The following is a 27,256-nucleotide window of genomic DNA, read 5'->3' on the forward strand; positions in this document are numbered from 1 at the left end:
GTTCTATATCCTAACTCTGAAGGTTATGCATAGCTATACAAGTTTTACAACTGACACAGCTGAGTTTTTTGTTTTTTGGTTTGTTTTTTTTTACAAGTTTCTGGGATGGTAATTAACAAATGAAATGTAAAAACAAAGGCGAATACTCAGCATGAATCCCATCCAGGTTACTTACCCACCTTCCCTGAAAGCTCCAAGCCAGCCTCACAATAACAGTAATACCTCTTGTGACTCATGCCCTCTCATCTGCCTCTTCCTATTCTATAAGGTGGTCAGTACCTGAGCCTCTCAAAGTGGGGGGTTCCCACTGAGGGGATTTCAGCTGGATCAAGACAGTGCATCATAGAACGTCAGCTTGCAGGATGAGAAATGGTTAGTTTCTGATGTTCCTTCAGATCTGACAACACAGGGTCAGGGGTTAGGAGCAGGAATGGGGGGGATTAGTCTGGACCCTGGAAACCCCCCATTAATGTCCCTGTTTAACAAAGAGAGCAAATGCCAGTCTCAGAACCCTAAGCAGGCTAAAATGTAGCACTCTTGTCATAAAAATGTTCATATTTCGAATTCCATGTTATTGGTCCATCTTTCATTTTGTTGAAAGAAAGCTTAGACAAGCAATATAATAATTGCCCAGATTTCAGAGTCTGAATTTTTTCCAGACCCATATTAACATTTCAATTTATTTTTTTCTTTGTTTGGAATCTCAGAAGATTTTACTCACTGGGGCAATAAACAGGCCTAACATTCACCAAAGGAAAACAAACCCAGGGTGGGTGCCAGTGGTTAATCTGACCTTTTTTGAGGAAAGGATGACATTTGGAGTAACGTCCATAGGACCTTCCTCGACTTCCCCTGAGCCAAAACTAATAAAAGATGAGACAGAACTGCCAGAAGAGAAAGAGTAAGCGAGGAATTCCTGGACATTAAATGCCATCTGATGCCAAGGAGAATGTGACACGCGCTGGGTCCTTGCCAGTGACTGGCAGCAGACTGCCCACACACACCCGCGGACGCGGCGGGGACCATCAGAACCGCCCAGCGCTGCCTCCACCAATAGGATGGGTAGCATTACAATGGAAAACCCCAGGCAAGAGGGAAAAGTCCATTTTTGCTGAAGTCCACGGTTTCCAAAACAATGTCACTGACTGAAAACGACAGGAAATAGATGACCTTAATCTTAAAAAGCAACAACAGAAAATTGCTTTAAAATTGCAAGGTAAAATCAACTCACAAAGACATCTGAAAACATAAATAGAATTCTTAGGGTTATCCTACAGAAAAGTACTGCCCATCCCTCACCAGGACTGTAGAAGAATTTCGTGGGTCCTCATCAACAGATGGCATTTCATTAAAAAGCAATCCCTGCCAATGAGACCCAGGGGGAAAATGTTTGTTGTTTTACTATATATTTCTTTTCATCTTAATAGCTTTAATGTCCTTCATGTTTCCACTGGGTTCTTAATATATTGAGGATTGTATAATTTTCTGCCCTATTGTTTGCAATTTCCCAATTTGCCACTTGCCCTTAGCATTTGTTTGTGGTTTTCATTTTACAAATAAGATCCTTTTATAGTTTTATGCAGTGAAACATTTTAAAAGTCCTTCCCTTTGGATTCTTTTTGACAGGTTTGATGAGTAACATACTCTTCACCTACCAGAGACAAATTCATCTTCACCTCTACTTCGCGTTTTTCTACTGTCTGATGTGTTACGATGAACTCTAACCTGTCTGAAATTCATTTCAGTATCTGTCAAAGGACGTCTTTGTTTATTTCCATTTAGCATACCCCCGTCCGCAATCATGAATGACGCTAAGCCATCCCTACTGACAGCAATCCTAGGGGGAGTTGTCCTGTGCGGTGAGGTCTGTCTCAGAGGTCCTCTGCCCCCATCATCTGTCTGCTGAGGAAAGAGCCAGGACCGCATTGTTTTAATCCTTAGAGTTTGCACAACCATTTAATATCTAGTAGAAATTACTTCTCATAATGCTTTGTACTAATGTGTCCCCAGTTCATCAAGGGAAATGTTTCTCTAGTTGTACTTCACGAAGAGATTCTGAAGCTTCTCTGAAGAACCACCCATCACTGCAATTGGTACTGTAGGCCTATGCCCAGCCACCTGCGGAGGAAAGGCAGGACCATGGGGTGGTTACTGTGATTCCTGAGGTCTAGGGCAGAGCCATCTGAAGGACATACCCCCCTCCAACTGCAGTTTTAAGGAGAAAGGGACTGCGGTCCCAAGAGTGGGCTGTCCCAGGGCAGCATGGGGTCAGCACCCTCTCCAGGGAAGGATCCTTAAGACGACTACTGCCCTCCAAGCTGGTGACCAGGAGGGATGGGCTGGGAGGGAGGAGAGCACAAGGGTGATATCACCTTCATAAAAGGAGGATGGGACCCGCCCCCAGCAGTCAGAATTCAATAAGCGGTGGAACAAGAGTGCCTTCATTTCTCCTGGACTGTAAGCTATTTTCTTAGGGTAAAACTTGCGGATTTATATTCTTTTTAAAAAAAATTATTTGAGAGAGAGGAAAAGAGCAAGCACACATGAGCAAGGGGAGGGCAGAGGGAGAGAGGGAGAGAAGGAGAGAAGGAGAGAGGGGGAGGGGGGGAGAGAGAGAGAGAGAGAGAGAGAGAAAGAGAATCTTAAGTAGACTTTGTGCTGAGCATGGAGCCCGACACGAGGCTCAATCCCATGACCGTGAGACCATGACCTGAGCAGAAACCAAGAGTCGGATCTTTAACCGACTGAGCCTCCCAGGAGCCGCAAAACTTGCTAAATTATATTCTTAAGGAAAAATGTTTTTAAGGGGACATCCTGATCGGAAAAGTAATCATAAAATTCTCACTGTCATCTCTCTGGTTAAGCCAGCCGAAATGTACTTCCTCACAGTTTGGGAGACGAGAAGTCTGACAGCAAAGTGTCAGCGGGGCCATGCTCTGTCTGAAGGCTCTAGAGGAGGATCCTTCTCTGCCTCATCCTACATTGGCTGTTGGCAATCCTTGGCATTCCTTGGCTAACAGATGTATCACTCCAATCTCTGCCTCAGTCTTCACACAGCTGTCTTCCTCATATACATGTGCATACATCATCTTCCCTCTCTGTGTGTCTCTTTTCCTCTTCTTCTAAGGACACCAGTCATGTGGGATTACAGCCCACCTTAATGAACTCATCTTACCTTGATTATATCTGTGAAGACCCTATTTCTAAACTAGGTCACATTCACAGATATTCATAGAGCTTAAGACTTCAACATATCTGTTAAGGGGACATAATTCAACCCTTAACGATCATCAACCAACCTTGTTCACTAAAGTCATCGCATAAACCAGCAGCTCTGTGTCGACCCCATCTTTTTCCTCCAGGATTTCCATGATATTTGACCAGGGTTTGACTCCTAGGAGTAAAGAAAAAATCATTAGAAACAACAAGTCAATGCTTCTTATCCAACTCATATCACAGTTTATCCAAAGATTTATCACCCAACGATGGCAGTGTCTTTCAGTCACCAAATTTCAAAGCATAACACTATCCTTAGGGTGGACTTCAACATGCTTCTAATTTGGCAATAATAAGCCACGTCATTCTCATCCACTTGAAAATGTATACTCTCTATTGTCAGCATGGCTACAGATTTGCTTGAAAGTTCCCTTTATATTAAATCTGTAATTTGAAAAAATCCATTCATGTGCATTTCGCTCTCTGAGCATGGAAACACTTGATAAATACTCTCTGTATGTCCACCAGCATGTTATGCTCTGATCTCCTGCAAGGAAGGGGGACGTGGGAGATCTTTACATTCGCTCAAACAGTAGACTCCAAGAAATACCAATGAAACCTCTGTTAGCAAACATTTCAAGAACAGAGGTATATTACCTCTATTCAATCCAGGCACAAATACTGTTTAAGTATCAACAGGGTACAAAGAACCGGGTTCTTGGTGAAGAGAGGGCAGGAAAACCCAGCACATTCAGGACTGCCATGCCAAGGCCAAGGTCACAAAGGGGATACAAAACCTGGACATGATTTCCTACGTTTGAGATAAACATTTGAAGTGGAAATATTGCCTCTCCCTTGGCATGGCGGAATGGACATGAAGCTCCTTCCTGCTCTCTCTATAAAGATCTCAAAGGGACAGTGCTTATTTTTGCTGATAAGAGTAAATTCCGAAATACTGTAAAATCAGTGGCTTCCAAATGCAGGTTCTTGAATGAGTTATGTCAGAGCTGATCTGCTGGCCTTGAGAACAAAGCTCCCCAAGGACCGCAGTGATCTCGTTCTTATTTCCTTGTTCTTAGCACAGTGTCTGGCACATAACAGGTCTGAATAATAAGCGGAGATCTTTGAGAGGGCATAAAGTGGGTTAAGCTGGAAGTTTTTTAAGATTTTATTCATTTATTTGAGTGAGAGAGAGAGTGTACAAGAAGGGGGAGAGGGAGAGGCAGAAGGAGACTCCCACTGAGCCAGGAGCCCGAGGTGGGGCTCGATATTAGGACCTGGAGATCATGACCGGAGCCTAAGGCAGACGCCCAACCATCTAAGCCACCCAGGTACCCAGGCTGGAGCACTTTTAAAAGAGCCAGAGGACAAATGCACACAGTAAGAGAAGGAAGGAGGTCAGGAGAATTTTAAAAAGGAACAGGGACCTACTATATGATGTTAAGAAAACACATATAGTTTAATACAGAGGTCTGCGGGCTCTCCTAGCTAGCAAACAGAAAGCCTCTCCTTGGGCAAAATTGCCCAGTTGGTCAGAACTGGGCAAGCTTCTCTAACCCTTTCTAACTCCAAACACAAACACAGGACCCTTTGCCTGCTAACTGCTGACATACCTCCTGGCTGATATTTACCATCAAACTGTTCTGAAATCCACACCTGTTCTTCAAACCCCAGCAAAGTAACTCTTTCTGCCCTCATGACAGTCAATGTGGTCAGTAGATCTTGAGTCTCACTGTCAGGTGCAGTTCGAGCACTCCAAGTACTTCTGCTGTGTTTAGGACAAGCGCAACTGGTATTATTCACACTCCGCACGCAACCTCAGCATAAAACACGGGTTCTAGTGGGTTATCCACATATGGTTACAAGGGAGACTGCAGGAGATAACGCTGAAAAGCATTTCCAACGGTGCTAATGGGCCCAGACAGCTTTCTGGTTGCATACTTTGGAGCCAAAGATGCCAAACAGGGCCCGGGGAAGGAAAGGTCAAGAAGCAAAGGTGGGTTTTCCTGAGAGAGGGAAGTGTAGCCAGACCATCTCCTCTCTCTCACAGACATACTCGTGTGCACACCATTTAATCCTTTATAATGAACACACTCAAACACTGGCTTAATTGAAAAATGTGTTCTTCAGCTGTGATAGCTGATTACCTTTTAAAGATTTCAAAGCCGGGAAACTTGCATATATTCCTGCACTGTTGAGATGAATGTTTACTCTTCTTTGATTGTTTTGGGGCCAGAAAATGTGGGAAACATTTAAAAGCAAGAAGGTGAAGGGGAGGAAACATTTTGGTGCAAAACAGCCTTGGCAGTGCTCAAGCTGGCCCATGGGAAGCACCAGCTGCTCAACTTGCCCAGGAGCTGCACCTGCTGCAACTAAATGGTCCAGGTCAACCCCACCCCCCAACCTCCGCTTGCTCCATACAGTGTGTGTGTGTGTGTGTGTGTGTGTGTGTGTGAATCCGTGTGTGTGTGTAGGGGGGTGGGTCCTGTATTAGAATCATAAACCATATGACCTGACGCCCCAAAGAACTGGAATGAACAGGGGCTCAGGAAATGCATCTACATAGGAGTGACCGTGTCAACCTTGGAGAATCCCGGGAGGTGTCAGGGAGATAAAGCACTTTGTCTTTTTGCCCCAGCGCTCATGAAGTACATGAGGAGACAATAATTTCCTGAATCATGACCTTCTGTCTGTCTCCAGCTCCACCCCCAGACACTGACTCTGTGAGTAGAGCCTCCACGAGAGTCCGTTTTTCCTCTGATGTTTCAAGCACATAGTTGGCATTTAAATATTTATTGAATAAATGAGTTTTGTATGAGAAATACTTGGCACAGTGTCCGGTACGTAACAGGCACTTGAATGTCAGTAGCTGTAATTGTCATGGTGGCGAGTGGCTGTGGTGACACCCAGGCTTACCCAACCAGCTTCTACATGCTCCCAGGCAGGTCCCCTCTTCCCGCCAAACCGCAGGGCCTCTCTCTCAACCCAGAAGAAGCAAGCGCACCAGACAGGACTCAATGCGTTCTCCCTCTGACCTTCCTCCTAGGTCTCTGTGGTAACTGCTCCCCTCCAAAGAAAGATATTTAGCCCAAGGCCTCGTACACGGGGTGATCTAACACTCCATCAGAAGGGCAGCATGTTTCATGTCTTTCTACGTGACTGTCAGACGCACTTATGCATGCTTCTGCTATAGATGACCATGAAAACAGAGCTGGAGTTTCATCACCTAACTTCCACCATGCTCTGGGAGCGCTGCACAGATCACTGTATCCTCGAGCAGAAGTCAGAGATGGGATGGCTTCAAAGGATGGCTGGATTTGTCTCCCCTGTCTATCATGTGTGATCAACACGTTTAGGAATGATGTCAGAGCTCGTTACCTCACATCCCAGTGAAAATGGAACTTCTCCAAAAGCAGTGCTGACCCCAAAAGCACTTGCTGACCCAAGTGCTGGCTCAAGATTTATGACTGAAATTTCAAAATAAATTCCCCAGTTTGGTCACCCGCCCCACCCTCTCTCTGAGAGGCAGACCCATTCTGTCAGTGGGAAGGGCACCTTTCCAGGGGAGCAGAGGGTTCGGTTCTCAACCAGTTTCCTGCCAATCCCCACAGGGACAGTCTCAATGAAAGGGAGCCTCTGTTGATGGCAAGATGACAGAGCCAGGCCCTCTCACAGGTGCCTGTCCACACTCGCGGCCTTTCTCTCTTCCTGGCACACCCTGGCCACCAGGATGGGAAAGTGACCCGAAGACGCCAGGAAAGAGGTGACCGAGCGGGAGCTCAGATACTGTGCCACTCTCAGGACACTAGCGCCAGTCTACCTCTCCATTCCAGCCCCTGAGCAAACGGGCCGACCGCCTGGTTCAAAGGGGGCATATTTCATGTTACTTAATTCATAGTTACTAGTCCCTATGATGGACTTAGAGCCCTGAGCTTCTATCCCTGCTCCACTCCACCCCAGCTGGCCCACTCCTGGCAAAAGGGCAAACCATCCACACTCACGGAACGCACCCTTCTGGGAAACCCCTGTGCAGCCTGCATGGTCTTTATAAAGCAACCAGACCAATTTGTTCTGGACTTCATCCGCTGTAGGTGGTGGTCATTTTAGAGGACTCCTACCTTATTTGTTGGTTTTCTTTGCTGATTATTTAAATCTGACAGTTTTCATCATCCAAAAGAATTCCTTTCTATTAAAAAAAAAACAAAACCCTGGGGCACCTGGGTGGCTCAGTCGTTAAGCGTCTGCCTTCGGCTCAGGTCATGATCCCGGGGTCCTGGGATTGAGTCCCGTATCGGGCTCCCTGCTTGGAGGGAAGCCTGCTTCTCCCTCTCCCACTCCCCCTGCTTGTATTCCCTCTCTCACTGTGTCTCTCTCTGTCAAATAAATAAATAAATAATCTTTAAAAAAAAAAACAACAAAAAACCCAGTCTATACTTCAGCATGCCCATTCTCTACCCTAGCCCACAGAGGAATGGATCTGAAGCCACTTTGAGGAGTAAAATTTATGGCTTATTTATAAACTTGTACACCAACGGACATGCTCCGTTGGCCCTCAGTCACCTCTGGCACCTCTCTCTAGCCCTTCACCCAGCTGAGAGGGAAATGAAGAGCTGCTTCTAAACCAGCCAGGTGGAAACCCACCTGGGCGTCATGGTGCTCTCTGCAGAGCACCATGACATATTTAGATATTTAAATCCATCATAGGGCTCAGGAACAATTTAGCAGTAAAATAGGATGATGTTATATGTATGCATTATAAAATCACAGCCAAGACCACACATGTCCACAGAGAAACATGCTATTGAGCCACATGATAGGCTATGTCTGAGTTTTTCCATTAGTGCTGCTTTTTATTCAGCTGCCTAGCACTCAGTAGCAGACAGATGCAGTAGCTGCCAAGAAGTTAAGAAATTTTATAGGCAAAGCCATCAAGTTGAGAAAACAATCCATTAGCTACCTTTTTTTTTTTTTTAACAAATTGGGAAAAGATGGCCATCGTTTTGTCTTGGAAGAGACACTGAAGATGGCAGAGAGCCTCTGGCTGAGCTGGTCGATGGAGTCTCAGATGTGGGTACCAAGTCCTGGGTTATCTCAGGATCACTCCTCTAACCAACCCCCCCCACCAAAAAAAAAAAAACAAAAACACACCCTTTATAGACTATGAAGTCCAAGGAGGGAGATTCTAAACTCCCAACTCAATAAGCCAAAGGAGGACCCCAAGGCCGTGAGAAGGCTTATCCCTTAAATGCAGCCCCCATGAGAAGGGCCCATGGGTTACCCGAAATTTAGGACAGGAAAACAAGAAGTCCATCAACTGTCCTCCAGTAATCCCCAGAGTTGGGGGATGGAGTATGACCTCTCCAAGGACCAATAAAATGGTCTGCCTCTGTCTTCCCATATACTCACCTTTGGCCCTAAACTTCATTAATCGGCCTTGGAAACACAAACCCTGGTTTCTGAGGAACTGGCTGTCTTCATTAAGGATTCTCAGCTGGCCCCATAATCTGCTCTTGGCCATAAGAGATTTAAAATGTGGCACCAGATGGAAACATGCTGTGGTAGAAAGAAACACACAGGCCTGCCCTGGTCTGCAATCCATCTTCCAGATTCAAGGCCCCTGTCCACACGCGAGGGGGTGTCTCTCTCACAACTCCCCACCCCTCAGGCACAAGCCTAGAGTTACCTCCAGCCTGCGATCCACCATGCCTGGTGCTGACATCTGCCTGTGCATTCATGGGCAACGTATGAGAGTTCAATTTATGGCCCAGGGTGGCTTTCATTAACTTACATGCAAACTGTCGAAGTAACTAGTGAGCTACTTTCTTTCACCTTTGGATTCAGCACTAGAAGGTGGGTCTCAGAGCAATGCTGAGTCAGAGATACAAATGGTTTGAATCAAAGAATGCTATCTAGGCCCCTTGTTTTTGACAGTTGTATCTGGGCTGCTTTGTGCATAAGCACAGAAACACATACGTGAAACTGTAATGAAATATACCAATATACCAACGTGTTAACAATTATTTCTGTCTGCTGAGATTAGAGGTGATTGGTTATGGTCTTCCTTTATACTTTTTTCCCAAATTTTCTACAGAGTATTAGTGTTATAAAAAGAAAAAAAAAATGTTACCAAGTTTTGGTTCTTCTTTGGGTCTTTGTGGGGAGGATAGTGGTAATGATAATATCCTACTGGAGAACAAACCCCTAAATTTTTTTAAAAGGACAAAACCAAAAGCTCCTAACATTTTAGCTTCAGGCTTCACAATATCATAGGGGCCACAGCATGTTACACACTAAACCAAATCCAAAGGCCTGTATGGAAGGCCTGCCTGCCGTGGGCCAGCTAGGCGTTGGGACACCAAGAGGAGAGCCAAAGACCCTGCCGCCCTCCAGCGGGGCACACGCTCGTGGGAAGCATCAATGACAACAACACAGCAGAGAAGGGGACATTCAGGGCTCGGAGTGCATGTGATTGACCCAAGCTAGGGAAGGGGCAGTGCAGGCCAGGTGGGAGGTGGGGGTGGCAGGTGGACAGGGGCTGGATGGTGAAGGGTCAATTGCAGGGTTTGGACCTAATTCTGTAGGCACTGGGAAGCCACTGGCAGGGAACCAATGTGACCAAATTTGTGTTTCAGAAGAATCTGCCGATAGCAGAGGTGAGGGTAGCACTTTGGGGAGGTGAGGGATGCCAGGTGACAGATGGAGAGGGCCCCCAGTAGAGGGGTATGAGATTAGAGGGAAGGAATGGAGAACATTCAAGGAACACCTAAGGGTCAGAGCCAATAAAGCGTGTGTGAGAGGAGTAGAGAAAAGAGCCACAGTGACCGGGACAAAATGGGAAAGGGGAGAAGGAGTTGGTTCTCTGGGTTCAGTGGAGGGGGCTAGGGACAGGGCATAAACGTAAGCTCAGGGTCTGACCTGACCTGGGTAAGCCTATGAGTGCTGTTCTTTGCACTGTTTTTGTTTTTGTAAGATTCTATTTATTTATTTGACAGAGAGAGACACAGCGAGAGAGGGAACACAAGCAGGGGGAGTGGGAGAGGGAGAAGCAGGCTCCCCGCTGAGCAGGGAGCCCGATGCGGGGCTCGATCCCAGGACCCTGAGATCATGAGCTGAGCCGAAGGCAGACACTTAACAACTGAGCCACCCGGGCGCCCCTGTTCTTTGCACTGTTAAACCATGTTCCATCCCTGATCTTTGTGTACTTACAATTCTAAAAAATAAGTTTCCAACAGCAGGGAGTCTGCACAAAGGGAATTCTGTTCATTCTCAATTCTGTTTCGAACGTGTTAAAAACGGGAGCCCCCCTCCAGCCGACATGTCCACCTTGCTGTAATAGTGGGTGCGGACCGCTTACCCCTTTTTGTGTCCACAGCAGAGACAGCCTGGATCAGAAGAGGTGCATTTGATTCGGAGTACTCCACAAAGACGAGCAGCAGCTTCAGGGCGGTCTTCACCACCAGCCGGAACTACCCAGAAAAGAGAAAAGCATCATGCAGCTGTGGACGGTCTGCATGCACCTGAAGGCAGGCTGGCCCCCATGCTTGCTTTGGCCTGGGGAACTCTTCTCCGTGAGTACACAGATTCCTTTGCCGGATGCCTCAGAAGCAGGAATTAGTATTATCTTCATTGCACAGATCAGGAAGCTGAGGCTCCAACTATCCCGCCCACAGCCAGAAATAGAACCAGATTTCGAACCCAGGGCCTCTGGCTCCAGAGCTCACACCCTGTCATCTCTCAACAAACAAGGTAGCACTTGCCACGTCGGTTGCTTCATTTTATCCAGACTAGAGCACTATGAGGTAGGAACCATCACAATTCTCGTTTTTCCAGTAAGGAAGCAAGCACAGCAAGGTAAAGGACTTGCCCAAAGCCACACCACTGAGCTGAGGCAAGCAGGAATCTGAACCAAGCCCCGTCCTGCTGGGCCTAGGACACAGCCTTTGTGAGGAGCCACCCATAGCCCAGGGGCCTTCCGTCACACAGGCCACAGGTTACCCACCCAGAGAAATTCCCAAGCCTCCCAGCTGAAGCTTCGCCAGCCCTGGGGGCTACCTGTGTAGGGGGGGTTTTCAGGTCACCTCCTGCCCCATCCCCCCAGGTGCTGCTGCTGCAACTCATTACCCATAGTCTCCCTTCCCTGAGTCCCGCCTTCCAAGAACCCCCTTCTAAAGGAACTCACCCACCAACTCTCTCCTGGAAATGGGTTCAAATCATGCATCTAAGAAATAAGGAGCCTGCTCTGGGCTACCATCCCAGCCCCAGCCATTTGCTTGGCAATGCCCTGCCCCCATAGACAGGAACACTTGCAAGGGGAGGGGGGCTGATCTGCATCGTGTCCTGTCTGCAGGACCCAGAACTGCATTTGGCATGGAGTGAGCTCTGCGATGTTTGCTCACTGAATGAATGAATCAGTTAATGACCAGTCAATGCACGACCCCTTGACTCCATCACCTTGGTTATGCAGAATCAGCTCCAGGTTCTCCATTTGCAGCCCAAGGAAGACCCAGGCCCTCCCGGAGGCAAGAGCTCACATCAAAATACTAGGGACACATGCAGATTTCACAAGGAACTTGGAGCATCGTGCACCCCACTGTGAATAGTATCAAAACATCACCCATATCAAGTCATTTCCCCAAAGTCATGCGAACACCTCGACCCCCTTGCCCTTTCTCCTCTGGCATACTTCCCTAGTAAACTCTCTTCTCCTTGACTCCACATCTCTCTCAAGGCTAGTGCCTTGGTTCTCAGCTCCCCTTTATAGGAAGACTTCCCAAAAGGATTGCCACATTCCCTGCCTCTACTTCCTCACTTCCCACGGACTCTTCAACCCAATCTGATAGGGTTTCTATCACCATCATGCAAATTAAATTTCTCCTGTTAGGGTTGTCAATGGCCTCCATGTTGTCAAATCCAATGGTTGCTTCTCTGCTCACTGCAACCCCCAACAGCACATGACACAATTGCTCCCTCCAAGAACAGTTCCCTGTCACTATGGTTGACCCCATTCTCCGACCTGAGCGGCCACTTCTTTGCTGGCTCCTTCTAGGGTACTCAACCTTTAGGTGGGGGAAGGCCTTAGAGTTCACTGCTGCATTTTTTCCTTCTCTTACCATACACTCTCTCTAGGTAAGTCCATCCAGTCTCTTGGTTTTAAATTCTATCTATGACTCAATGCTAACTGTTGCACCCCAGGCCTGACCAAACTCCTGGGCTCTGACACCCACCTGACCCCTGACATTGCTACTCATATGCTAACAAGCACCTCAAATTCAGGTGGCCAGAAGAGAACCCTTGATCTCACATGGGCTCATTTCATCCCACCTACCATCCCAGCCTGTTCCCTCCACTCCCCATGTCAGCACAAGGTCCCGCCACACACTGAGTGGCCAGTGGGGTCACCCTGCACTTTTCTCACCGGGGCCCCTCCACAATCATACTGAAGACAAGCAGTGCGTTGGGCTTCCGTCCTCACCGTTATGTCCTTACCGCCCTGAAAATGGAATTCTTTAGAGGGCTCTAAACTCTTTAGAGGGTTTTTACCTGCATAACTTGAGTCCTGCATTCAGTCCTCTGCTCCCATACTAGGAACAGACTGAATTCCAGAGTATTTTTTTCAACCACAAGGTTGGGGGCAGAAGGGGAAGGCAAGGCATAATGAACTGCTCTATCTTTGTATGTTTAGAACTGTAGACAGTTCTTCAAGTAAATAAAACAACCTAGCAAGCCCAGGCAACTTCCTCAGTGGGAGGACTATTATTAAGTAGATTAAGCCTTCTCAGTGCCTTCCTGGACAAGATCCTGGCTGGTGCCCACCCCACTCCTCCCATGAGCTGGTCTCAGTTGGGGGGGGGGGGGGCCTTGTGCCCCTCTCATTAAGGTTCTTCCTGAGCATCTCTGTGGTCACAAGATCTTGGGCAACACAGTCCCAGGGACCCAGAACCCCCTAGCCATTCTCCCTCATGAGGCTAATTTAAAAAAAAACAAATCCATGGTTTTCTAGCAAAGTCTTTTTTTATTGGTCTCAACATGTCTATTCATGTCTGCTTCTCCTTTGTTGTAAAGGCTGTTTGGAGCTCTTTTGTATTTTTATTAAAAAAAAAAAAAAATCCCAAACTCTTCTGATTCATGATTTTAGGCTTCTATTGAGCCTAAGTTTACATTTATGTGTGTTTAGAAGCCTTACTATGTGAAATTAACAAACATGTTCAATAGTTAAACTACTTTAGAGAAAAGGGCAGAATGTGAATTTATGGAAATGCATGGTACTAATTGCAAGCATGTCCTAACTAATCACCAAGTATGTCCAGCAGGACTCCTCCCCAGAAATACCTTATTAGCATTACTGTAGAGACTTGAAAGTAATAAAAGCACATTACTTTAGAAGGTTTCTACATCAACCCTGATTTATCCAGAAATCATTTAATTTGATGCCCACAAGTATCTGGAATGCAGTCAAAACCCTCCAAAGCCTTGGAACAGCCACAGCGGAGGCCACACACCCATTCCTCCAAGTCTAAACATGCTGCTCATCGCAAAGCTCTTAAAAATCCACCCTTGGTGCCATTGCACTGATCTGAGACACATTCTAACAGGAAGGGCAAAGGAGGTTGCTAGCCCATGTCCACCGGGAAGGGACAAACCACAGGACAGCAAAAGACCAGAGACGCAGGCACGGTGTGGCAGCAAGAGCAAGGACCACAAATGAGGGAGCTGGGGGCAAGCTACACGGGGGCCAGCACACACACCACAGCCCGGCTCCACCGCTGAAGGCTCCTCCAGGGGACAAGGCAGTGCCCCTCCCATGTGAACTGTTGGATTTTCAGCTCTGCCTGGTGCTGCCTCATGTTCTGATGACAGGTTTCACTGCAATGATTTACAGGCTCAAACATACGCCCATCTGTCTACACCAAGGAAAGTCAGTAAGAATTGATTCTCGTTCTGAAGGTACATCAATCTCATGAGAAGGGAGAGCGACCAGTCATAAAGAAGTACAGGGCAAAAAGGAGTCAGTCTCAGAAGCAGTGGTGCAAAGCCAAGTGGGCAAATTCCTCACATCTGGAGACTTCTGAGTGGCCACCTGCTAAGGCCACTGCAGAAGAAATACTGAACCTGGATGGTGGTGCAATGGCTGACCCCGTTTAAGGTCCCTCCCATCCCAAGAGGCTGTGCTGCTTCTTTCAACAAGATCGAGGGCTTTCCAGATGCACAGCACCCAACAGGGTTCTGTGAGGGGATAACAAAGCCATGGTCCTGACTTCACAGACATGGTCGTCTCCCTGCTGAGAGAGGACTGAGAATACCTCCACACTCCACAACTGAGTGTTCTCTGTACTAGAAGACCTCAGAGCCAGGTTGCTGAGGACAGAGAGCACTTGCCAGAAGATAGCCCTGACAGTGGGGAGGGAGAGTCAATAGAAACGGCTTGGAGCTGATCCAGCTGCCTGTGGGTTTCCATGGAAGAGAAAAGCTGGGTGACAGCCTTTGGGTTCATGCTCCCACAAATAATCCCACTTCCTTAGGGCTAGAGGAAACACGCCGGGGGTCTAGAGTCAGCCCTTGAGCTACACGTTCCCTGCCTTTTATATAATTACATTCTAGGGAATACTAGTATTCTATTTTAACACTAGTCCATTATAATAAATTATGCTTTATATTGCTTTAAACCATGTAGCTAAATCACAGTATTTAACAGGACTCTGAGACCACCCCTTTGTTATGAGGGAAGGACAAGAACACGCAGCCAGCTGTGAATTGTGTTTCTCTTAAGTATTTAGCACGCTTTGGGGGCCACTGGGCTGAGCTTTACTTTCTGCTTCAACTATCATTTTGCACCCCATTCTTACTCAGCATAAAAGAGAGGCCATCAGCCTTCAGAGGAACAGAGATGCCTTTTGACGGAGGGATGTAATGTTTGTCGGGTCAAGCCTCAGTCCAGGGATTGAGCCTCCAGATTCCATAAACAACTTGGGGATCCAGTGTGGCCTCCATGCCAGGGAGGCTGAGGGCTGAGGGAGGGGTGGCAGGATACCGTCAACAGAGCACTTTGCCTTTTTTGTTTTTTCTTTTCTGGGCCAACCCACAGAAAGAGCATGGTGTCAGTGGTACAGAACCCGGGTATCTGGGTTTTAGATAAAATGCAAGTACCAGATGTATGGAAAAGGAATAAAAGCCAGTTTCTCAATAATCTTGCACGTTAGAGCAAACTGGAACTGCCTTCATGTTTTATTGTACTTAGAGAAACACAAGAACTATACTTAGAAGGTCAAATATGCTGCTTATTAAGTAGAAATAAAAGTATTCCAAAAGAAATCTCCAAATTCCTACTCTTCTAAAAATTCAACAACCATAAAAAGAAAACAATTTCCAAACCTCAGGATTTAAATTACAAAGGAAGTTAGAAAAACATGCTTCATTCTATTTGTTTCATTTTCCACTAAAAAAGCATAAATATATGTTCTAGAAGTGGATGCTGGTTATTAAAGCTGAATTAGAAATTGGTAAGGTAACTGACTTATAAAGCTTTGCCACACTGTTTACCAGCTTACCAGAACTAACAATATACTGAGTATTTTAACAACAACAAAGAGCCAAGTGACTAAAGACAGTTACTTTTAAGACCTTCTCATTTTAACGCTTTATTTCAATGACATACCCTTAAGCTCAGAATTCCTGAGCAAGCAGCTCAGAACGGGCCCTAAAGCATTTGTAACTGCTTATCAAACAGTCCAACAGATACCTCAGGGTTTGAGGTATCCCATTTTAAGATACTGTCTGCAAAATGAGATGGGTCTGGTCAGAAATCAAGTGTGGGCCCAAACAGATGACCTGAGTACAGAACTCTGGGCTATGGCTTTGCAGGTATCTGGCATGGGGTGGGGGGAGATGCATGGAGACCAGGGTTGGCACACCTGCCAGGACAGGAAGTGACCTGCACCAAAGCCATGAGCTATGGCCTCAGGGCCTGATGGCCGACCTGCTTATGACCTAATGGAATTCGCAAAAAGGGAACCAAACTATATTTGTGATTCATGTAGTAGCCAAGTGTGAGTCTGGGAACCACTTAAGGATCTCCTAGTTAGTGGAGAGGAAATCTTGCAGGATGGAACATACAGCAGAGTATTCAGAAATACTTAAATATCAATTTTAAAAATGCTACAGATGAACATTTTCTTTCCATTGAGATAAAATTCTGGGGTTCAGCAAGAGGTTTTCTTTAGAGAACAATGGATAAAAGTGGGCAAGGCCAGAAGATACCCACTTTGCTAACTTTCCTTTAGGATATTCCATGTAATTATGAGGAGTTGGATGATAACAGGTAACACAGATCCACTCTGCTATTATTAACTAAGGAATAGCAAAAACTCGGCACTAAAATACTGCCTTAAAGAACACCCTGGTAATATTTACAAAATGAAGGCAAGAAATCAACAGGGTTGGGTCCTTGTCCAGTTAGTGACATCCCCATTCTCAGATGCAAAGTCTTGTGTTCTAGAAGGCTACCCAACTTGTCACATGACTCATTTCTGAAGAAAGTCAAAGGAAAACACAAAGGCCAATCTGACTCTTTCTACTGTACTATGGGGAGCCCCATCTTTCCCTCTGATGCAAAAACTTAAGCCTTGGGGAAATGAGACAAATACGCTCTTGTGAGCTATAACCAAGGTTAAAGAATTTTCCTAAGCAAATAATCAGCCCTGGAAACGCAACAGAGGACAACTAAGCCTGAGGAATGGTGAATACGAATTGAAAATGTGAACAGGGCAGAAGGGTCAAAGCCCCACCCCCTGCTCCTGTTTCATGGGGATCTTGCCTATGTAAACTAGGAAGCTACTATTCTGTTTATCAACAAGCCTCTTGAGAGTTATGGTTCCTACCACAAATCAGCTCCCTAAAGCGGATCATCTCAGAGTGGATTGAAGAAGTTGCTGTCCAGCCCTGAGGCTGGAGACCCATTCTGGACCATAGGGTCCTCTCAGCATACTGGCTCCCATAAGGTCTGGCTCAAATCTCTGGTCTCTCCCCTTGACATCTTCCTAAAATAATAACGAGTGAAACTATTTCTTCTTTTTTTTTTTTTCTTCCACTGAGATTATCCTCATATGGGGCGTCTAAGCAATCACACGGGTGAGAATTCGTTTTATGGCTGTATGTAGCCAAGTAACCATCAAGACAGTGATAACCCTTTGTACCCACCATCCCTTTAACACAAATATTACTTGAACATGCCATTAAAACTTGCATAATTTTTTAAATCTTAAAAATGAAACACTGAACATAGGGAAAAATATTCAAACACCACCTCATTCGCTATGTTTTTATGAAGTTAGTAACAAAGCTCTTTAAATCGAAACAATTCTATTAATATGAGAAAAGCCAAATGAATTACAGTCCATTTCTATGACTATTACATAGGTTTTAATGTTTTACTGTAATAACACAGGAAAATGCTTGTAATATAGAGTTAACTATGTAAGAAAGATTCCAAAGATGAGAGGAAAATGTACAATGTTAATGTTTAAATCTATATAGAAGTATTTCAGGTGATTTTGACTTTTTTTGTATTTCTAAAGTTTTATGCAAAGAGAATATTACTCTTTTGATCATAAAAAAAATCAGTGAAAGTTTTAAAAACCCCAAGTCCCCACCCCTGTTATCAAGAAACTAAGCAATCAACAGAACCAGATTTAACTCAATGTTGCAATTCTATAATTCACAATGATCAGTATGTTAACTCTGGTGGAAAAGGTGGACAATGTGCATGAACAGATGAGAAATTTCAGGGAAGGGAAACTAGAAAGGGTCAGATGGAAATGTTAGAAATAAAAAGCATTGTAAAAGAGATGAAGAATGTATTTCACAAGTTCATCAGGAAGACTCAAATAGCTGGGCAAAGAATCAGGTAACTTGATAAGTCAACAGAAATTGCCCACAATGCAACAGAGGAAAAGAGAGTGAATCAGTTTTAACCATGCAAAGCATTTCTTTATGCAACATTTTAAAGCCTAAAACTTTCCCCTCCTGGACAGAAGTTAGATGCAAGAACATCTTAACAAGCATCCTACTGAAGGTAAAATGATTCTAATGAAGGCACACAATCACCATTTCCTCAAGTGAGGATCCAGAGATGCAGACATTAAAAACCTTGGAAAATTATGTACCTCAAACAATGGTACATAGGATGTTCCCCTAGAGTGAGAACAGGAATTCAGATAATGTCTTCTCAACATGGCAACTCTATTTCAGTTTCTACATTTGAACATGTTAATTAATATGATCCCTCATGACACTAATAAGAATAAGTGAGCATAATATTTGTCGTTCTGAGATTTTTACAACACAGGCACCTCAAACAATGCAAAGTTAATGTCCCCATTTTCAGAAAAAGGAATTACCGATGAAATGGAAAATTGATATCCCACACTTTATTAAACCCTCTATTGATCCCTGGCAATATGCTCCAAAGGCTTTCTGGATGAATGTCTTATAAGCACTTAGAAAAGAGAAGGAAACACCTGGGACCAGCAGTTTTCAGGTGAGCAGGTTTTGGCAAGCTGAGCAGATCTCCCTTTTTTAAACAGGAAGTAGGTAGAAGTTTTGGGAAAAGTGAGGTTAGCTCACAACACTGGGCACTTATGTGCAGCTACGATAATCAGTGTTTTACATATTCTCCACTATTACTTTCATTCCCATTTTATAGATTATTATCCCCATTCTATAGATGAAAAAATAATCCACCCAAAGGATCACACAAGTGTATTTGGTCTCAGAGCTCCGCACTTAACAGCAGATGCAGCATACCTTGACTTTGGCCTTAGAACTCAATGAAGAAATGAGGCTAGAATATGATCAGAGGTGGGTGCCTTCCCACTAACTGCACCAAAACGGCCTTAAAATGACTGATGAGTGTCAACCTGCAAGCTTCATTCATCGGCTTAAGCATTCCTTGCCTATATCGACATTTTGGTTAATGACAAAGAAGCTCTGCTTATTAAATTTATATTAAATAAAACTAGAATTAACAGTTAACGTGATGAATGGCCAAAGCAAAATGCAAACTAATCTTGAGGCCAGAACAATGACCTGATACCAGTGGGAACAAATGCAAAGCCCTGCATTGAGGTGTAAATCAATCACGGAGATACAGAGTAGAAGAAACTAGCAAAATGGCTGTGTAACAAACCAACCAACCCAACCCCTGGGAGGTTTCGTACATTATCAGTCTGATGTGCGCCAGCTCCAAGGGCATTTGCTGCAAAACCTAATGAATCCAAAGTGGGATTTGTGGAAGGAGGACACTGTCTGCAGGATGCTGAGGAACAGCAAGTGATGTCGCCAAGGACTTTCTGTGGAAGCCATCAAGTTTAGCTTGGACAGGATGATATGTCTGATGGCCTTTAAATACTCAAAGAGCTTCCGGGGGGAAGTGAGGGTGTGTTGCTCCAAACAGCAAGCAGTGCATAGTAGTGTGCTTAATATCAGAGAGGTGGACGCAGGTCCCAGGAAGGCAGGCTTCCCACCAATTCCAGGGTCCAGCAATGGTGCTCCCTCTGCCTCTAGAAGGATCAGGAAGGTGGCTGGTGAATATAAGGAACATCTTGAACAAGACTTTGCCATCTCTTCAAGGCCAGGGTTCTGTTTTATATTCTGTGACTCAAAAAGAGCCTCAGCTCTCACTCCCACGTGGGGCATCTGTACGGATCACACAGCAGTGACATGCCAATGACCCGAGACCAAAGAGCTCCCTGAATCTCCTCTCCTCTTCCTGGAGCAACTGAGAACATGGATGCCCTGGCTTAGCCCTCCTTGTGGACACGACCTTCACCTCAAAACCAAGGTGCCGAAGTTCTCCTGCCAGTGAATCCCAATATCCTACTTCTTCATTCCTGCCAGAGGCCATACCGGATTCTTGGCTGCCCTGACTCAACACTGTGACCCTATCTTTGATTCCCGCTTTTATGTATCCATATCCAGAACCCCAAACCTACGAGGCTTTTCCTCAAAATATCCCCATGTTTCCATGATTCTGTTTCCACAGCAACTTGTGCCTAGGTATCACCACCTCACAGTTTCGGTAGTGTTCAAGCATGCCTGTCCCCACCCAGCAAGAAGAAGCCTAGGGTGCCTGGGTGGCTCAGTTGGTTAAGCGACTGCCTTCGGCTCAGGTCATGATCCTGGAGTCCCGGGATCGAGTCCCGCATCGGGCTCCCTGCTCAGCAGGGAGTCTGCTTCTCCCTCTGACCTTCCTCCTTCTCATGCTCTCTGTCTCTCATTCTCTCTCTCTCTCAAATAAATAAATAAAATCTTTAAAAAAAAAAAAAAAAAAAAAAAAAAAGAAGAAGCCTAGAGATCTGTGATCAGCACCCTGGGGCACAGCTGAGAAAAATTAGATTCCATGGGGCTGACGGAAAAATGGAGACAGCAGGGTGAGCCGAGGTGGACAGCCATCCAGAGAGTGCAGATTCCGTGACTGCATCCGGAGGCATCCCTGGAGAACCCACAGGAGGTGGGGGCCCTGGGGCCTCCCCGATGGACCAGAAGGGGATCCATACAGAGAGACAGACTTCGTGTGTTAGAGTGATGAAAGGCCAGGCTGCACAAGCCGAATCATTTCACCCCAATTAATTAGACTTCCAGATGTATGAAGAGCAAAAAATCCATGCTGTGTGAGAAGTCATGGGATGAGCATCTGCTTCTTACCTCTGACTGGGGAGTTTAAAGATGGGCTTTTGTAAATAAAATGAAACACTTTTTTTTTCTTTCTTTTAAAAAGTGATTATTTGGCTGCAAATGCATCATTTTCTCCTCTGGCTAGGAGTCTCAAATATCTGCAAATATGCATTGCATAATGACCCTCTGGCAGGCTGCAAAATCACATCTTGTTGCCTTTCATGGAAGGAAAATGAAAAATTATGAAAACAGAATGACAAGCTTTCTCTAACCCAAGATTTCATGTATCAACTCTGTGCCTGTTTAAGGCAGAAAGAACAGGATTTTAAGGTAAATCTTCTAGGTTCTGAGAAATCGGACTCTTAGTCAAAAGAAATCCCTAGGACCTCTGGCTTTCCTGATTTCTTAATGTGAATGGGGAAAACCTATGTGTAAGGAGGGGACCGAGGCTTCCTTCTTAAGACCTATGGGTTTCAGGGGCACCTGGGTGGCTCAGTCTTTAAGCGTCTGCCTTTGGCTCAGGTCATGATTCCGGGGTGCTGGGATCGAGCCCCGCGTCGGGCTCCCTGCTCAGCGGGAAGCCTGCTTCTCCCTCTCCCACTCCCCCTGCTTGTGTTCCCTCTCTCGCTGTGTCTCTCTCTGTCAAATAGATAAATGAAATCTTAAAAAAAAAAAAAAAAGACCTAGGAGTTTCAGGTCAGTGCAGCCATGCTTTCTGCAGATCCTCACCATCCTGTCACGGCCCTGGGGGCGGGGGGGATGTCAGGCACCACCGTTACTGGTTTTGCAAATAAGAGGAGATCTCATGAGAACTACACCAAACAACAGTTTGGGGGGTGCTGCCACTGCTGCCTTATGGCCACTAGCCCGGAACCAAGCACACCACGGAAAACAGAGCGAGACCTTTACCTGACAGCACAGTAAGTGGACATGGGCAGCAGGTGTCACCCACAGTCCCCTCTCACAACACTGTAAGCTCTGAGGCTCAGGCTGACTGATGGCTCTATTTTCTCGCCCTCATAGTGACCGGCTCAGGATCGAGCACAGAAGCTGGAGACTATTATGGACCCTCCTTTGGGAAATGAGAGATGGAGGAAAAAACAGCACTGAATCCACAGCTGGGAAGGAAGAGATCGCTCCACCCTAGACAGAGGCCCCAGGGAGAGATGCCCAAGGTCACAAATATTTGTGTGCTGGACCGGGAAAGGAGGCTGGGGAGGCAGAATTCCTACACACTCATTCTTGAAAACTTTTAATTTTATGATTTCTCCATGTTATTTAGAAATGCAATAAGGAGGTTCCTTTTTTAAAGATTTTATTTTATTATTTATTTGAGAGAGAGAGAGCACAAGCGGGCAGAGCAGCAGGCAGAGGGAGAGGGAGAAGCAGGCTCTCCACTGAACAGAGAACCTGATGTGGGGCTCGATGCCAGGACCCTGGGATCATGACCTGAGCCAAAGGCAGACACTTAACTGCCTGAGCCACCCAGGCGCCCCAGAAGGTGCCCTTTCCATTGCTTTCCTTACAAGAATGAATCCCAAGAAACATCAGCAGGATGTGTTGAAACATATTAGACTCTGAGCCCTCTCCCATGTACTGAGCAGAGAAATGATCCCTGTTTGGTCTGTTTCCTTTTTCTCTTTCTTTTCCTCCCCTGGGGTCTCTCCTCTCACTTTTCTCCATCTCCCCCTCTTTCTTTGTGCCTTTCTGTCTGTATCCTCCTTCCCTTCCTTCAGTCCCACCACCTAGATTTTGCCTGCACTCTGTGCCCTTCCTGCTGATGAGCTAAAAGACTGTCATATTTCCTACCGTAAGTATGTTAGATTTTACTTCCTTTTAGATAGAGTGCTGGCTATTGGTGTTTCATCACAGCTGTAATAAAGCTACAAAGATTTTTTTTCTGAGGTAGGGGGAGGGGAGGGGCAGCAGGAATGGGAGAGAGAATCTTAAGCAGGCTGCATGCCCAGCACAGAGCCCAACGCGGGCCTCGATCTCACAACCACAAGATCATGACCCGAGCCGAAATCAGGAGTCAGACACTTAACCAACTGAGCCACCCAGGTGCCCCCAAAGATTTCTTTATTCATCTACAACATTTGTCAGAAGTCCATCTCTACTGCAGAATCTCCTTCCATCTCCCTAGACTGTGGGGTCCTCGAGACCAGCCAGAGAGCCTTGGGAAGGGAGCAGCTTCCAAATGAACGTGAAGGTTGGGGAAGGCTCCCAGCAAGAGGAAAGAACAGAAAACACTGAAACAGGATAGGAGATATAAATCTTCCCTCAGCCTGGCTAAATCAACCTGGCAAAGCCGCATTGCATTCAGCATCTAAGGTCACCCACAGCAGTTTGTAAACAGTCATTTCCATTTTCCATAGAAAACAAAGCCAAACACAAAAAAGAGAGAGAAGAAAAGATTGTCAGTCTTCTGAGAGAAACCATGGCTATTTCTATTATGAATTGGGGTGGGGGGGAATCTATCATCAGTAATATGAGGAAAAGGAAAACTGAGAGGGAGATGTAAGGGTTAACCACGGATCTGGGACCCAAGGAGTCCTGAATATCAGCGCCAGTCACAGAGAAAAGTCCCCTCCCACAACACAAGGGCGCCATCACCAAGACTCTGGAAGTCTGTGAGGACCATAAACCCCAAACGGGATCTGTTCTCCAAAGTCAAATCAGGGCTGAGCCCTCACTCCTGAGGTACAGCAGAGTCTTCGGGAAGCAGGTAACGGGAGAGGTTGAGCTAGAGGCTAGTGCACACCGGCCTTGATAGGCTTTCCAAAGTGGGTGTGGGAGCAAGTACGGGGATGGGGAACAGTTTGGGCTGACCACATGCTCTCCAGAGACCCCCAGAATGTTATGTTGATTCTGTGACCTGTGTAAGCCAGGTTCAAGTCGCCCATCCAGGCCCTCTAGATGCCACTCCGCCTGACCCTGTTGCCCACGACAGTCACTTAGATCTCCTCCACGATGCCCCACCCACCCTCACCCCAAATCTGACCACACTCCAGCCTGGGTTCATTTGCACCTGCTCAAGACAGGACCCCTCCTCACTCCTCCTCAATCCGCCCCCCTCCAAATGGGTCTCCCATGTGAGGACCCAGGGAGGAACACACCAGAGCCTTGCCCAGCTTCCAGTACACCTCAAGTGACGGGTAGATCTGTTTCTTTAGTGGAGCATTTCCAGAAGGCAGGGGTCTCACCCCACGTCATGCCTGGATAAAGTCACCACGTGCCAAGATCCACGGGGGAAATGAGAGTGTTCTCCTAACGAAGCACTACTTTCTCAACTATGAGATGGGGTAACATTATTTATCTTATCACAGTCTTCTGTGGATTAAAGGAGATAATGCTTGTAAAGCACCTACTATGGTCCCTGGTGCCTGGTCAATCTTTACTCAATGTTAGTTACTTTTCTAACTGATGGCAGAGTTGAAAGGTGGTCTCACATTCCTTTAACTACATATAGGAATAAGCATAGACATATGTACAACACAAAAGTATGTCCTTAAGTAACTGAACATACATGAAGATGAAACAGAGCAGCTAAGATCGATACTGTATGTATGGTACATCTTTTAATTAAGCATTAAAAACCAGAGGTGCCAAAAGCATCTGATTAAAGCTTAAAAGAAGAAAACATAAAATGCATTAAAAATTCAAAAGCTTTTTGCAATTTGAGTGTATTTTTATACCTATAAAATAGTAGTCCTCGCTTGTATTGTTACAGGGCTTGGAACCAAGCTCAACAGAATTTCTTTCTGCAAAACCATCTCAGAGAGGAGAATCAAAAGAAAGGTGTATGACATGCAAACTGAATAAAACGTTCAACTATAACCTTCTCTTACCTTTGACCCAATGAGCGTGTATAGCCACTGAATGGTTTCATTGTGGTTTATTACTCCATTCATCCCATCCACATACAACATAATCTGGCCCAAAGCTACAGAAGAGAAGAGAAAAAGGAGGAGACATTATGGTTTTATATGTACATGTAATCTTCAGTGATCATAATGTTGGTTGAGATTTTCATACTTTAAGTACACGGTGTGTCACGAACCAAACCTGAAGAGATTTCCTGAGCTCTGAAATTAGCTGAATCTCATCTCAGAGAGAAAGCGTTGACCATAGCAGAGGAAGCAAGGGCTATTCCTGGTGTCTGGAAGATGCAATTAAGGTACCAAATCTAGTGATTGTTGCTTCTGTGTGTCTTGATGTATAAATGCATGTTTTTATGTTTCTATATCTGTGTGCAATCCCAGACGGGGCAACCATATCCCTCGGATGGTGTCTGGGTTGGGGCCTCCCACTGGGGCCAAGAGGAAAAATCAAGTTTTTAAAAAGCAACCTGGCAGGTCTCAGATGCTATGGGACCATCCTGAGCTCATACAATTTTAATCCTTTAGATAAGAGATAAATATATGTTTTATTATTTGCAATTCCTTTAAAAGACTTTTCAGATTTAAAAAAATGTCAGAAAGCATGAAAAAAAAGCATTTGTCAGACACCAAGTCCCAAATTCCTAGTTAAGGAAAAGACAGTCACTACATATTATCTTTATTCACCAGAAAGAAAATACAGGTCATTTTACTACCTTTTTAAAAAAGATTATTAATTCTAATTTTTCAGTTCCCTTAATACAAAAAAGCCATTTGGATTCTAGATAATGAACAAACAGAAGTTACATATGCTGAATAAGTTTCCTTAAATCATGTGTGACCTCCCAAATCTTCTTTCACCCATAATTAATTGGCACAGGATTGACATTTTTAGGCAACACTTTTTTTCCTGGTCACAGTAGGACATCTCATTGCAGAAAATTGGAAAATATAGAAGAGTGAAAATAACTCATAATCCCATAATTTAAGGATAATCATTCTTAATATATGGATCTGTCTTCTTCCATTCTTTTGTTTCTTACACACACACACACGTTTATACATAGGTCATAGGAAAATGGTGCTGAATGAAAATAGTAAAGCACAAAATAGTGAGTAGACACTAACTGCATGCATAGAAATATATGTGATGTTAAAAAATAGCCAACAAAAGATCAAACAAAACCACAGAATCATTGAGAAAAATGATGCTCTTAAGTATGCAAAAACTCAAAATTTTAAAAAATTGAGTATTTTCTTAAACATTGTATTTTTGAAAATAACAGATTCATATTCTATTTAATGGTGAAACACTGGAAATACTCCTATTAAAATCAGGAAAACTAAAAGATGACGCCCACCAATCCCCATGATTATTTAGCCCTGTTATAGAATTTCAGGCAAATTTAAAAGACATGAAAATTAATGAAATGTAGGATGGTTGGAAATGAATACATAATACTGTCATCATTTGCAAGAAATAGAGACCTGATTAAAAATTCATCTACAGAATTTACTATGAAGAGATCACAATTACAACCACTTTCTCATCTTCTAAGAAAGGTGGAACATATAAAGAAAGCCAAGTTTAATGTAAAGATATAATAGTTAAAAGGACATAACAGCAAATATAAAGGTTTAGATAATTTATTGTATAAGTAATTCATAAATTGATAAGAAAATACTAAATGCCAAGAGAAAAGGTCAAAAGCATTTCATAAGAGATGACAAGCTAGTTTACAATAACACAAATTTGTCAGTCATCACTGTAATAAAAAAATTAAAACAATAATGAGGTAGCATTTTCAGTTAAATCAGCAAAAATATTTTTAAAAAAATAATTAGGTATCAAATGCTAGAGAGTTAAACAAGTACCTTCACACATTGCATTACGGGCGGCAAGGCAAACGGATACAAATCTTGTAACAAGGCTACTTAGTGCTGTAACTGTTTTAAATTGTTTCATTTAATGCCCACTGTGTGCCATGCTCTGAGGGGGCATTTTATATGCATTATTAATACAACAGCCCTCTGCAGTGGGTATTGTTAGCCCCACTTGAGAGAAAAAACAAACAAAAAACCCCCCAAAAACAAGGCTCTGAAGAGTACAGGAATGTACTCTAAAAACCCCATCGATACCAAGGGGGGAGCCCACCTGCAGCCAGGTGCAGGGTGGGCAGGCTCCTTTATGTTAGTACTGGGAGCCTGAAAGTCCTCCCTAAGCTCTTCCCTGTCGTGGCAATTTCAGGAATCTGTCCTAAGGAAATAACCCTCAGGGGAAAAAAATGAAGCGGCAGCAAAGAGAGTCACTGAAGTGTCACCTGTAATATTAAAATTAACTAGGACTTAAATACCTATCATAGTTCTAGAACTCAGCTTTGGTAAATGACTACATATGTTATGTCCTAACCCATAGCCAAACTGTGGAAAGAGCCAAGATGTCCATCGACAGATGAATGGATAAAGAAGATGTGGGATGTGTGTATATATATATA

The 27,256-nt window shown here is 44.8% G+C and overlaps 1 protein-coding gene across 1 annotated transcript in view; it reads right to left on the minus strand.

The window, feature by feature from the left end:
- FHOD3 (formin homology 2 domain containing 3) overlaps positions 1-27,256 on the minus strand; it is a 415,022-nt gene that overhangs the window by 158,379 nt on the left and 229,387 nt on the right. The window contains exons 6-8 of the mRNA XM_081802533.1: positions 24,732-24,826; positions 10,571-10,682; positions 3,300-3,394 (exon numbers count right to left, since the gene is read on the minus strand). Coding sequence (XP_081658659.1) covers positions 3,300-3,394; positions 10,571-10,682; positions 24,732-24,826 — 302 coding nt within the window. The remainder of the gene's footprint in view (positions 1-3,299; positions 3,395-10,570; positions 10,683-24,731; positions 24,827-27,256) is intronic.

This window comes from Leptonychotes weddellii, chromosome 13 (assembly GCF_054177405.1).
Source record: "Leptonychotes weddellii isolate Sample4059 chromosome 13, ASM5417740v2, whole genome shotgun sequence".
NCBI classification, from domain to species: domain Eukaryota; kingdom Metazoa; phylum Chordata; class Mammalia; order Carnivora; family Phocidae; genus Leptonychotes; species Leptonychotes weddellii.